Source organism: Natrix helvetica, assembly GCF_964273705.1.
Source record: "Natrix helvetica genome assembly, chromosome: Z".
NCBI lineage: Eukaryota > Metazoa > Chordata > Lepidosauria > Squamata > Natricidae > Natrix > Natrix helvetica.
In genome coordinates, this window is record NC_138554.1 from 17334495 (window position 1) to 17349161 (window position 14667).

The 14667-nt window shown below is 45.6% G+C and overlaps 1 protein-coding gene across 2 annotated transcripts in view; it reads left to right on the forward strand.

The window, feature by feature from the left end:
• The window catches only part of APEX1 (apurinic/apyrimidinic endodeoxyribonuclease 1), a 14487-nt gene extending 1975 nt beyond the window's left edge, over positions 1–12512 (forward strand). For both annotated transcript variants that reach the window (XM_081932840.1, XM_081932839.1), the window contains exons 2-5: positions 2304–2445; positions 4396–4577; positions 9899–10091; positions 10929–12512. In XM_081932840.1, coding sequence (XP_081788966.1) covers positions 2385–2445; positions 4396–4577; positions 9899–10091; positions 10929–11443 — 951 coding nt within the window. In that variant the 5' untranslated portion in view covers positions 2304–2384 and the 3' untranslated portion in view covers positions 11444–12512. The remainder of the gene's footprint in view (positions 1–2303; positions 2446–4395; positions 4578–9898; positions 10092–10928) is intronic.
• Positions 12513–14667: the final 2155 nt, after the last annotated feature.

Below are 14667 nucleotides of genomic sequence, written 5' to 3' on the forward strand. Positions count from 1 at the left end.
AAGCAGGATACTCTCTTGGGCCAGGATCACACCGGGGACGGCGATGACTCCTCTCGCTGCGGCCACTGCGCAGTGAGGTGAGTAGCCAGCTGCGCTGCTCGGTGTAGCAGCCATGCTTCTCAGGAGAGCCGGAGCTCTTCCCTCCCTGCATCTGGCGACAGCGGGTGAGCTCCCCACCCATTCCCCTCCTTCCTGAGCCGACACGAAGGGGACCTTGGCTGGCACTGAACTGCCTGTGAAGGCTGCTGAATCACAAAAAGCAGCCAGTCATGGGCAGTGCAGAGAAAATGTTAGGGGGTGCTTCAGCCATGTGGCTCTGCAGAGAGGCTCAAGCCTTCTTGGGGCAGAGAGCAGGTTACGCGACCGGATCGGCAGTGAGTCGTAGGAGAGGGGGCATGCGCTCTAGGGCCATGGATTGCCGACACCCACCTTAGGCCTTACCGCTAGCAGGAGCGTGCTCACAGTATATAGATAGTCCTTGACTTATGACCATTAAAGAAGGTTTGAAGTTGCAAGGGCGCTGAAAAATGTGACGACCCATGCTTGAAGTTATAGCCATCCCTGCGGTCATGTGATCGTGTTTTGGCACTTTGCAACCAGCTCACACTTACGACAATTGCAGCATCCTGGAATCACACAACCACTTGCAACCTTCCCAGTCAATTTCTGACAATGTCAATAGGCCAAGTCGGATTCGCTTAACGACCATGTGATTAATGAGCACAGTACAAGTGTGTTGTAATAGCAGGTCTTGTCGTGTGATGAGTCATTGAGTAACAGCATCATGTAGTGACAGAAATTCTGGTCCCAATTGTGGCTGTAAGCCAAGGTCCTGCTGATACTCTCAAAATTAAAACTGTCCCCATCGGCACAAAACATGCTTTTTTTCAAACGCGCTTCCAGCACTGCAGAATAAAGCGCATTAATTTTATTTTTAGTAGCTGCATTAGGTGGTTGGCGTCTGTTCAGCTTTGGATCAGCTGAGATGCTTTGATCCTGTCTGAAAGTAAAGCTCTCCCTCATCCATGTTTCTCCTGCAAAGGAAACAATGGCGTTTGGCAGACAGCCATCCTCGTATCATTTGCCTTGAGGAAAATGATACCCATGTAGGTCAAAGAGGCAGTCATGGGCATCTTAACTATTTAAACGATTGGCTCTCCTGCCTTCTGTTCTCGTTAGGGACTGGATGGCCCAAAGTAACATAAGCCAATGAAATGGTTGCTTAGGAGCCCATTTATTCTTCTAAGAACAGAAGTTTTGATGTGGATGGGATTCTTTCCAAATGGATAGAATCCGGTGACAAAGAAATCATTTTTGTAGGGCTAGGAAGGTGGGTTGCTGATGGAAGAGAGGAAGAGTCAGGGATGGGCTTCAAAAATTTCAGCAACGGGTTCTCTATGCGGTTGCTGGGTGGGCATGGCCTGGTCAGCCTCCTGCACCACGGGGGGGGGGGGGGGAAGCATTTTCGCCTTCCCCAGGCTCCGGAGGCTTTCCTTGAGTCTCTGGGAGGACGAAAACTGTCTCCCCCAGGCTCTGAAGGTCTTCCGGGAGGCCTGTTTCCCCCCCCCCTCCAAGCCTCCATGTGGGCCCTACACTTAACCTCTCATCCAAAACAGGCCGCGTGGAGATTCCTGGGAGTGATGGGGTGGCAGTGGCGTGGTGGGCGGGGCCAGCCAAGGGTGGGATTTGGAAGTTCTCTGAACTGGCCATAACTTCTCCCGAACCTGGGCGAACCTGTAGCAGCCCACGCCTGAGAACAGTGGATGCATTTGGAGAAAGACAGGGGGGGGGGGCTCACGGGATATTCTGAGGGAAAAGAAAGCTTGTTTTGGGTGTTAGGTAGGGGCACAGAAGGCAGTATTGCAGGCTAACACTGCCCATTGCCAAGAGTTCGATCCTGGATGGCTGAAGATTGACTCGGCCTTCCATTCTTCCGAGGTCGGTAGAATGAGGACGCAGATGGTTGAGGGAAATATGTTGACTCTGTAAACCACCTACAGGGTCCTGTAAAGCATTATGGGAAGGTATATGAGCCATGGTGGCGCAGTGGTTAGAGTACAGTATTGCAGGCTACTTCTGCTGACTGCCAGCTGCCTGCAATTTAGCCGTTCAAATCTCACCAGGCTCAAGATTGATTCAACCTTCCATCCTTCCAAGGTCGGTAAAATGAGGACCCAAATTGTTGGGGGCAAGATGCTGACTCTGTAAAGCGCTTAGAGAGGGCTGCAAAGCACTGTAAAGCGGTATACAAGTCTAAGTGCCAAGTGCTATATAAGCTACATAGCAGTGTTCTTCTTTTCCAGGAGACGCTACTGTTGAGAAGCCTAACATTGGCCAAACAAGGTAGCCGGCTTCTTCGTCTGAGACACATTTGTGGACCTACAATGCCAAAACGAGGGAAGAAGGGAGAAGAAGAGGTCCTTCCAACTGAGGAGGAGGCCACAGGTATGGAGTTCAGACCTAGCATTAAAACTAGGGTTGATTTGGGAAAGGGAGGTGTCCCTTATTTTATGCTCACTCTGTATTTTGGACCCGAGGCCCAACTTGGTGCTCTTTGACCTTCCCAAGTCTATCTCTTTGTTGAATGGCCTCTCAGTTTCCTTCAGCCCTTTTCCTCGACCCACAGATTGGAGTTTGTCAAATTTGTGACATTTTGGTATAATGAGCCCCCAACCCAGGGGTGAAATTCAGCAGGTTCTGACAGGTTCTGGAGAACTGGTAGCGGAAATTTTGAATAGTTCCGAGAACTGGCAAATACCACCTCTGGCTGGTCCCAGAGTGGGGTGGGAATGGCGATTTTGCAATATCCTTCCCCCAGGAGTTGAGAGGGAATGGGGATTTTGCAGTTTCCCTCCCCTGCCACACCCACCAAGCCACGCCCACAGAACCAGTAGTAAAAAAAATGGAATTTCACCACTGCCCCAACCTATACCTTCTGTCTGATGCTGGGAGTGGAGAAAGGAGGAGAATAAAATGGAAGGAATCTCTGGCGGATCAAGAAAGTTGTGACATTTCATAGGGACAGGACTACATCAGTCAAACTTGCTCAAGACTCAAATCCAGCAGATCACAGTAGAGCAGTTTGCCTACTTTACGATGTGTGAACTTCAAGTCCCAGAATTCCCCAGCCAGCATGCAGGCAGAGGAATTCTGGGAGTTGAAATTAATGCATCTTAAGGTTAAGGGTGAGAAACACTGCAGTGTAGATCAAGCAGGAATGAGAATGGGAGAACTCGGATCAGGAGATAATACATCTAGTTCTCGACTTACAACCATTTCTTTAGTAACCGTTAGAAGTTACAACAGCACTGAAAACAGTGGCTGGTTTTTACCTATGTTCACATGATCAAAATTTGGAGGCTCGGTTCGTGTTTGTGAGAGTTGCAGTGCCCCAAGAGTTATGTGATCCCTTTTTGCGACGGTCTGACAAGCTAGATTCACTTAACAACTGTGTTATTGACTTAACAGCTGCAGTGATTTATTTAACAACTGTGACAAGAAAAGTCATAAAATGGGACAAAAACTCACTTCACAGCTGTCTTGCTTAGCAATATAAATTTTGAGCTCAATTGTGGTCCTAGCTTCCAGTCAAATCCTTTCCCAATCTTGATTAGAACATGACTCTCCTGCTGCAAATGAACTAACCATATCTGTAGAAAATGAGCCAAATTTTAAAATCAGTCTTACCTGATTACAGGTAAGTCCTTGAGTTACGAGCACAGAATTTGAGCCCAAAATCTATGTTGCTAAGTGAGACATTTCTTAAGTGAGATTTGCCCCATTTTACGATCTGTATTGCCACAGTTGTTAAATGAATCATTCCCATTTGTTCAGCTAGTCACACGGTTGTTAAGTGAAGCTGGCTTCCCCATTGTCAAGATGGTCGGAAAAGCTGATTGCATGACCCTGGGACACTGCGACCGTCATAAATAGGAACCGGTGGCCTGAAATTTGATCATGTGACCATGGGGGTGCTGCAACGGTCATAAGTGTGTAAAAAGGTCATAAGTCACTTTTTACAGTGCTGTAATTTTGAACAGTCATTAGATGAACGGGTGTAAGTCGAGGACTGTCTCTGTTTCCAATGGAGTCTGATTTTCATCAAACAAGCAAACCAATGGTGGGTTGCTCTTACCGTCGCTACCGGTATGCTGATCGCGGTCTGTTCTTGCACGCATCTGATGTGCGCTGCGCATGCATACGCAATCCACCGCCCCTGCGACAACCAGCAGCTTCCTGGGGCTCACGCAGGCACCACATGCTATGCGCACTTTGCTATAAAAACAGCTGCTCCTGAACACTACCGTACGGCCATACGCACCGCAACCCACCTCTAAAGAAAATCACCTCTGTTCCTTCTCTTACAATGTTGTGTCTTGTTTCTCTTTCCCTCAGAGCCAGAGCCTAAAAAGGCGATGGGCGATGGAGCAAAACCAGAGAAAGAGGCCGATGGTCCAATCTTGTACCAAGATCCTCCCGATAAGCTCACTTCATCCAGTGGCAAAAAATACACTTTGAAGGTCACTTCCTGGAACGTAGATGGCATCCGAGCCTGGTTCAGGAAGAAGGGCCTGGAGGTAACTCAAGAGGAGAATCCACCATTTTGTTTTCTTACTGGTTCTTTCCACGCTGGGTATGACGGCAATGGTTTTTCCTCTACCCTCCCTCAAAAGTCGGACCGAGAATGTCATAAAAAGAGAATCTGCATTTAGACATCACACATTGGATAAGATAACCTTTATTGTCAGTCTTCTGGGTACACAATGGCACACGTTAAAACTAAATTCCGATGCCCACTCTAGACGGAAAAGAAGGGGAAGAAAAACAGCACCCACCAAACACTGTCGCCATCCTTAAGAAAATAGATTGGGAAGGGGAATTGTAAAAATTCAGTCTAATTGAGATTGACTCTTAATGAAGACATGTTATGTAATTTTACAGGGGATCCTCATTTAATAACGCTAATTGGGGCTAGAAACTCCGTTGTTAAGCAACACAATCATGTTGGAAAACCACACACTCACATTGCTTAGCAACTGCAATTCCGGTTGCCATTGTTAAGCGAGGATCTCACATGATTGTGATTTCTGACTTCCTGCCGGCTTCCCCATTGATTTTACTTGGGGAATTTGGCTTCCCCATTGACTTTGCTTGTGGAATTTGGCTTCCCCATTGATTTTGCTTGTCACAAATTCTGATCATGTGATCCCATAATGTCTGGAACTTCAAGGACTGGTTGCTAATGCCATTCCTTCAGTACCAGTGTAAGTTCAAATGGCCACTGAACAAGTAGTCATTAAACGAGGACCACTTGTATTGACAACAATATTATATGGAAACTGGCAGGTTGATCTTTTGGGTTTTGCCTAAGGGTATATAATTCTATTGTTTTATTTAATTAAATAATATACAGGTGGTTATTGACTTACAGCAGTTCTTTTAGTGACTATTCGAAGTTACGACGGCATTGAAAAAGGTGATTTATGACCGATTTTCAACGACTGTTACAGTATTCCCAAGGTCACGATCAAAATTTAGAAGCTTGGCAGCTGGTTCATATTTATGACGGTTGCAATGTCCCAGCATAACGTGATCCGCTTTAGTGATATTCTGAGGAGCAAAGTCAATGGGGAAGCCAGATTCACTTAACAATCAGGTTACTATCTGAACAATTGTAGTGATTCACTTAACTGTGGCGAGAAAGGTGGTAAAATGGGGCAAAACTCACTTAGCAAATGTCTCACTTGGCAATATACATTTTGGGCTCAGTTGTGGTCGTAAGTTGAGGACTACCTCACAATCTTGTTAATTTTTTAATTGGCCAACATTGGTTCTATCCAATCTGATCAAACTGGGAAAACCGTTAATGGGGGGGGGGGGAATCTTTCATGCCTTTTTTGGAAGAACGAGTTGTTATAAGAAGAAATTCGGAAAATAATTACTTTGTGAGGTGGGGGTAGGAATATACAGGTTCTCGACTTACAATAGTTTGTTTACTGACCGTTCAAAATTACAACGGCACTGAAAAAACCGGCACTGACTTACAGCTGTTTTTCACCTTATGACCATTGCAACATCCCCATGGTCACATGATCAAAATTGAGAAGCTTGGCGACTGATTCATATTTACGACGGCTGCAGTGTCTCGGAGGCCGTGTGGTCACCTTTTGTGACCTTCTGTCAGGCAATGTTTACGATGAAGCATTGAACAATCATATTGCTAACTTAACTGTGCTGATTCGTTTAGCAACTATGGTGAGAAAGGTCATAAAATGAGGCAAAACTATCTTAGCAACAGAAATGTTGGGCTCAGTTGTGGTCGTAAGTCAAGGACTATCTGTAAATTTAATGATGGAGACAGTATTAAATGAATGTACCTGGCCCCCTTTCCCCCTGCTTATTGATTTCACAGCTTTTTAACATGCCTGTGGCTTCAGCTTGTGGCTGTGAATTCCACCATACTTGCTCCGTTGTGCAAAAGATGCTCTTGGAAAAATAAATACCCAGGGAAAACCAGGGCATCAGCTAGTAACATATAACTTTATTATTTTTTTTTCACCCAAATTAAAAACCTTCAGCTGTTTTAGCTTAGCATTCTGAAACCTCCAGATCCGCAATGCAGCTGTGTGAAGATTGCTTATTTAGAATGTTAACAGTCTGCACAACTGGCAGATGTCACGCTTGAGGAAGCTAGACTTAAACCAGGGGTCTCAAAGTCCCAGGCAGTGGTCCACTACCAGACTATGACCTTTCCGAAACCAGGCCATGCAAGAGGCAGGCTGGGACCAATGCATGCATGCAGCTCCACTCACACAAATGGAATGCCAGGGTGCGCACGCATGCACGTCAGGCTGTTGCACGCATGGCTCAGTTACCCTCTTCCCCTCCCCAGCCAGATGTCAAGCCACACAGGTTGGGGATGGCTGGACTAAACTGCAATGCATGGGGACTTTGCTTTAGAGCAGGGGTGTCAAACTCAATTTCGTTGAGCGCCACATCAGGGTTATGTTTGACCTTGGGGGACAGGCTGGACATGGCCAGCTCAGCATCACTCGTGTCGGGAACCCTGGTGGTGGCCTGAGCACTCTGCCGGTGAAAAAGGGCTCTCGAGCTGCGTTTTGGGTTGTGACAGCCTCCTGCAACCTCCCAAGCTCCTTTTCGCTGGCAGATGCACTGTGGGCTGGTCCTTTGCTGTTTCCAAGGCGGCCCCATGGGCCAAAAACAGCCTGGAGTTTGACACACCTACTTTAGAGAATGCCTGCCAATTGCAGCTTTCAGGTCACTTATTAAGCTGTTTGTAGGGCCCTGTTGGGTTTGGGCTTTCTCCAGATGTGTGAGCTTCGAACCTTAAGAGATCTTCATCCAGCAGGGTTCTGGGTCAGGATCCTAGGAGCTGAATTTCACACATCTGGAGGGGGTTCGTGCTGGGGAAGGCTGTCTGTTGCAATTTATTGTGGATCTTGAATGAAAACAATATCTGCATTGTTGCAGGCCGTCAAAAAAAGCAATTATAAAAATAGCGTGGGGTAGCAACCAGCGGTGGAGAAGGGAACAGGCAGTCCCCATGGAGCTACCAGCAACCAGCTTGGTTGAAATTATCAAGGCGGTGTTGTTTTTATATCCACTTGTCTTCAAACAAGCGAGAGAATACATCTCTTTTAGAGTGAGGTCCACAGCTAATGTTTCCTCACAGGAAAAAACAACAACAGGAGAATGGCGGGTTTTATCCATCTAATATCTGTCTTGAGAATACGTTGCAAATGATTTTTAGCCTTCCCACGTCAACCAAAGGTTGGGAAGAATGCTTGTAAAAAGACTGTTTCAGGCTGTCAGGATGGATAATTTTTTGAAAGCAGGACAGGATTTCCCATCCTCCTTTCTCTTGTGACATTTCAGTTTCATTTCTGTGGCCTTTGTTTAATTGTACGTTGTCTCAAGGGCACTGGCAGAGTAAAGGGTCATACAGTGTTCTGTCCCAAGCATCTACAATATATATGGAAGCAGACATGGCTGTCTGCCATAACTAAGGAGGGAGATAAGCAACCCATTTGCTGGGAGCCCAGAAAGCTATCTATGAAACAAAGCTTGAACTCATGAAATTCTCCCAATCTTTCTCTACGGCTGGATCAGTAAATTGTTGTTTCCTGCAAAATTCCCCTCCCGTCGCCCCATCTATACGCTCTCCGGGAACAGTAGCCACCTGTTCCTATTTCCTTCTGTGACCCTTTTTCCAAAGCTGCTCCCTCCTCCTCGCAGCCCAACGCATACATAGGTCAGAGACAGCCTCCCTCTGTTCTTCCTCACTGCTCTCTGACTCAGACGCCACCTAGTGGCCAACAGGCCTCTCTAGTCCCTGCTCTGACTCCGAACCCCTCCCCCCAGTCTTCCTCAGCCTCCAGGGCAATCCCATAGTGTTCATCGCTGTCAGATTCCACCAACAGCTCAGCTGGCTGCTGTTGGGCCACAACATACAGTTGCAGTGTTAACCTTCGCAAAGAAGGCCAGTATAAAATTTATTACTCAGTATAAGTCTGTCAATAGTATACAGGTAGTCCTCAACTTATGACCTCAACCAAGACCAAAATTTCCATTGCTAAGCGAGACATTTCTTAAGTGAGTTTTACTCCATTTTACGGCTTTTCCTGCCATCGTTATTAAGTGAATCACTACAGATGTTAAGTTAGCAACATGGTTGTTAAGTGAATCTCCGACTTCCCTGTGGATTTTGCTTGTCATAAGGTTGCAAAAGGGGATCACGTGACCCTGGAACAATGCAACCGTCATAAAACAATTTTGGTCACATGAGCAAGGGGGGGGGATGCTGAAATAAGTATGAAAAAAAGTCATGTCACTTCTTTTCAGTGCCGTTGCAATTTAGAATGAATGAGCTGGAAGGGACTTTGGAGGTCTTCTAGTCCAGCCCTCTGCTCAAGCAGGAGAACCTATACTATTTCAGATAAATGACTTGCCTACTTAAAAACATCCGGTGATGGAGCACCCATAATTTCTGGAGGCAAGCTGTTCCACTGGTTAATTGTCCTGGCTGAATTTCGAATGGTCACTAAATAAACTGGTGTAAGTCGACGACTAACTGTAGTAAGAAGTGTAAAATGAAGGTTTCGGTGACTGTATTAGCTCACTCCGTTATGTTCCACCCAGTTAATAACATTCGTTAAGCAGGTTCAAACCTTACTCTTTGGGAGATTCTGTTAACCTCTGCTAATCTGCAAAGTCCATTTTTTACTAAGAGGTAAACAGCTGTCGAGAGATGTCAAAAATTTATTTCATTACATTATATTATATTTAGCTGGATAACTCTGCTTCACGACGAAACTATGTGATCAGGCAATGCAGGAGAAATCCGGTTCACTCAGGTTCAATCCATTGACTCAGTGATGGTCGGTGACTGAAATACATAAGGAAATATCGCTCCTGCCACGTTGAGCCCACAAGCAGTTCCACAGGTTGAAGGCATAGACATTTTGGTGAGGTACCAACATTCAGTACTGTAATGAGCTCCAGACCTCTCCTGAGTGAAGGAGTGGAACGTCTGCCAGTTTGAACTGAGGTAACGGAATATGAGGCAACTGGCAGTTGGAACAGAGTTCTTTTCAGGTGGTGGGTGTAGAATGTCTAACTCCTTAGCATCCGAGCGTGTTAATATAAGGCAACTGGGAGTTGGAACGTAGTTATTTGCCGGTGGGGAGAGGGAGTAGAACTCCTTAGCATCAGAGCGTGTTAATTACTGTATGGATTGGATGGTCATTTTAACAAATCTATATATATATATATATATTATATATAGATAGATAGATAGATGATAGATAGATAGATAGATAGATAGATAGATAGATAGATAGATAGATAGATTATATTATATTAATTATATTCCCTGCAGTGGGTGAATGAAGAGGACCCCGATGTGCTCTGCTTACAAGAAACAAAATGTGCAGAAAAACAGCTGCCTGCTGAGATTCAGGATCTGGCCGAATACCCTCATAAATTTTGGGCCTGTTCTAATGACAAGGGAGGCTACAGCGGTGTGGCCCTGCTCTCCAAGAACAAACCTCTGGACGTCACTTATGGGATAGGTAGGGACTTCTCCATCCTTATTTTGGGATTTTAGTTCCTATCAGACTGGTGAATTATCCCCTACAAAAGCATAAGCAGTGAATCTTTGTTGTCTTGGAGGAAAAAAACTCTCAGTTCTTTGGTGGTGGTGGTGGGGAATAAGCTGAGATAGAAGAGAGCATTCTTAAGGTTTTTAAGCAAGATCTCCAGATTGCTGTCCAATAAAAGGGCTTTCCCAGGTGGCTGAGCCTATTATAGATACTGTTTTGAAAGAACGCCTGTGCCATGTTTTACAGCAAGTGTCAAACTCAAGGTCCCAGGGGCCACACCTGGCCTGCGGGGTGCTTGGATCTGGCCCGCAGGGCTGCCATTGAAACAGCAAAGGAACAGCTCATGGTGCCTCTGGGAGCAAAAACAGAGCCTGGCCGTGCGGCATGTGGCCTCCCCAGCCTCCGTTTTCACTGGCAAGAGCTGCAGGAGGCTTTCGCAGCCGGAAATGGAGCCTTGATGAATGACGTGGGGCTGGCCACACTCACCTTGGCCACACCCACTTCCCAAGGTCAAACACAATCCTGATGCGGCCTTTAATGAAAGCCAGTGGAGAAGCCAGATTAATTTAACAAGCGGGTTACTAATTTATCAACTTTAGTGACTCACTGAACAAATGTGGCCAACAAATGTCTCAATTAACAACAGCAATTTTGTCCTCAGTTGTGGTCGTACATTCAGGACTACTTATAATGGGAAAGCCGGGGAGTTCTCAGGTGGATGACACCCGGCTGGGAAAAGCTGGAACATGTCTTCCTCCGATTGTGCTTGTTCAAAATCAACATTGCTCTTCTGCATTGTTACTACAGGTGAGGAAGAGCATGACAAAGAAGGCCGGGTGATCACAGCGGAGTTCCCATCCTACTTCCTGGTGACCGCCTACGTGCCCAACGCCGGTCGGGGACTGGTGCGCCTGGAATACCGCCAACGTTGGGATGAGGCCTTCCGCTCTTACCTGGAAGGCCTGGCTGCCCGCAAGCCCCTTATCCTGTGCGGCGACCTCAACGTAGCTCACCAGGAGATCGATTTGAAGAACCCCAAGGGGAATAAGAAGAATGCTGGCTTCACTCCAGAAGAGCGGGCTGGTTTTACCCAACTGCTGGAAGCTGGCTTTGTCGACACTTTCCGGCATCTCTATCCTGACATCCCCTATGCCTACACTTTCTGGACATATATGATGAACGCCCGGGCTAAGAATGTGGGATGGAGGCTTGATTACTTTGTGGTCTCCAAAGGGCTTCTGGAAGGGTTGTGCGACAGCAAGATCCGCTCCTCAGCCTTGGGAAGTGACCACTGCCCCATCACTCTCTATGTGGCCGTGTAACACGTGCAGACAAGGCCCAGCCCTATTATAGCTTGAGTGGGAAAAGAAAAAGCTAAAATTATGTCTATGACTACTCAACCCTAATTTTAGAGCAGTGTTTTTCAACCATGGCACCCTTCAGACGTTTCAACTCCCAGATCTCTTGAGTGGTTGACTGGGGAATTCTGGGAGTTGAAGTCCACACGTCTTAAGGCAGTGACGGCGAACCTTTTTCGTGCCAGCATGCCAACCTGCGTGCTGGAAATGGCACGCAAAACCATCCCACGAGGAACATGCTGCCTCGTTGGTCTTCCCATGTGCAGGAGCACCAAACTCCAAGGGCAGTGTTCCATCGCGCATGTGTGCGCTGGTACCCAAATGTATGGTTTCTGGCGCGGATGCCATAGGTTCGCCACCACTGTCTTAAGGTCACCAAGATTGAAAAGCACTGCTCCAGAGTCAGGATCTGAATCCTTTTCCATAAGGTAGGCCCATCCCAGGCTGCTAATAGGGTTCCTCAAGGTAAAAAATGGATCTTTCAAAAGGCATATGTGGTCACTTTGGGGTTAAATGGAAGTAAACTCTTGCTTTGAAGTTCTTCTGCCTGCTCAAGTTCTCCAGAGAAAATGGCTTAAAACGGGTGGGGAGCTGTGGCTATTTTGTTACCTGTGGACTTCAACTCCCAGAATTCCTGAGCCAGTATAGCTGCCTCAGGAAATCTGGGAGTTGAAGGCCACAAATCAGAGAGGCCATATTTCTCCACCTCTGGCTTAAAAGATGGGACTGGAGCAGGATGGGTGCAAGCTATTAAAAGCATCCATTGATTCCTGAGAGAGCAAATATCATACTGGAGTCTTTGTTTTCTAGTGCTTGCAAATAAAAAAAATAAAAAAAATGGCTAAGTGGAGGCATTACTCCACTACTCCAGATGTTAGCTATCTTCCTTATTTTGAGTATTGCCCCTCATGAAAAAGTAGCCCTGCCTTCCTTCATTTTTCCTCCCCACCCCACCCCTGCTTTGAGAAAGGTGGAATTCACCGATATGTATTTTGATTTCCCAGAAAACATTAAACTTTCCTAATATAAATCAGTCGGGCTTGTCTCATTTTCTATCCGGACTGCTATCCTTTAGCAATTTCAGCGTGGCCTTTTAAGCAAAAGCATCAGAGCTGTTAATTACTGTATAAGGAATGCCAATGATCTGAAGGTCATTTCAAAAAATCCTTTCTTAGCGAGAACCTAGAAGCCAAGAGGAACATACGTGCCAAATTTCAAGTTTGTAGTCTTTATGGTTCTGGAGATATTTCACACACACTCTTCACGGGTGTCTCTTTATTTCCAATAATGGGAGTGTGGCAGGTCATTATTTTCCTTTAACCTACGTGTACATTTGTGTGCTTCTATTTGCTTAAAGGTAAAGCTTTACACGGTGCAGTCATGTCCGACTTGGGTGATGCTCATGGCCATTTCCTAGCTTGGAAGCCAGCATTGTCTTAAGATGCTTCCGTGGTCATGTAGCCAGTATGATTATCCACAAAGGAGCACTGAATGCTGATACATTTCCACTTGCATGCTTTTGAACTGCTTTTGCATGTTTTTGAACTGCTACCGTGTTTTCCTGAAAATAAGACCGGGTCTTATGTTAATTTTTGCTCCAAAAGACGCATTAGGGATTGTTTTCTGATTAGGTCTTATTTTGGGGAAAATACGATACTAAAATGCATGTCTGGCTGACGTTAACTGAGGCTTGTTTTGGGGTGATAAGGCTTTATTATGAGACTGGGAAAATGCTAGGGCTTATTTCCCAGTTGGGTCTTATTTGGGGGGAGAAACACAGTAGGTGGGCAGGAGCTGGGGTGAGGAGGGGAGCTTACCTCATCACACAGTGCCTTGGTTTTAAATCCAGGCCATCCAGCTGATCAGCTCTAAGCAATCACACCTCCTTTAGCCAGCTTAATACTGGTTGAAGTACTCATTTCTGTATCTCGACAATTCAAAGCCACCTATAGGAAAAGCTGTGGTGGAGTGGTTAGAATGCAGTGTTGCAGGCTAATCTGCCAACTGTCCGTAGTTTGATCCTGATTGACTTAGCCTTCCATCCTTCAGAGATTGGTAAAGTGAAGACCTAGACTGTTGGGGGTAATATGCTGGCTCTATAAACTGCTTAAGAAGGCTTTAAAGCATTGTGAAGAGGTATATAACTGTTATTGCTAAAACATTTCCCCAAAGCTAAATATTCAAGTTAATCTGATTTGCCTATGAGTTGCTCATTATCTTGATAAAAAACTCAAGCTCAGTCAGTGTATTCTTAGGGATCATTTTCACAGGGGAGGCAAAAGAGGTTTTAAGATTTTAACCTGGGAAGGGTCCCTTGCTGGCCAAGCCCATCTGGGAAGAATGTCTAAAATTCAGCGAGAAGTCAGCAATACAAGATGTGAAACAAATCAGCCCCATCGGAGCTCATCTGACGTGACTTGGTTGTCCCAAACCCTACATTTTTAACCTCTTGACATCTGCAGCAAGGATGGGATTAACCTTTGCAAGATAATTACTCTTGCACGTACATCCAAAGTGAAACGAGGATTGGTGGAAGACTTGGTGGATCAAGGAGGTTTCAGAGCTACAAGTGATGCATGTCAATGAGTCTTGCTGACACCAGAACAGAACATTGGATTAAATTCACACGAATAATTTTTAATACCATGTTTTCTCAAAAACAAGACAGGGTCTTAATTTTCTTTTGACCTCCGAAATAAGCGCTTGGCCTTATTTTCGGGGAGGTCTTACTATTTTTGAGGTGCAGGAGACAGCGAGCATGGTCACCTCATGGCTGCTGCTGTGTTGTAATATTTTCGGGGAGGATTTATTTTAGCACAGCGCTCAAAAACCCGATTGGGCTTATTATCCGGGGAGGCCTTATTTTCAGGGAAACGGTACGTAAAAGATTCGTGCAGAGGCCCATTTTAAGCAATTCTTCAGGAATTTCCTCCCAACTGAAGTACATTTAATCAAACCAACTCTTAATCAAATGAATTTCCTTCCTTAATCGAAGGACATTCAGTTGAAACCAACTCTTAATTGAAGAAATTTCCTTCCTTAATCGAAGAACATTCAGTTGAAATTCAACTCTTAATTGAAGAAATTTCCTTCCTTAATCGAAGAACATTCAGTTGAAATTCAACTCTTAATTGAAGAAATTTCCTTCCTTAATTGAAGGAAATAAATCATCTTGTTCCCCTTAAGAT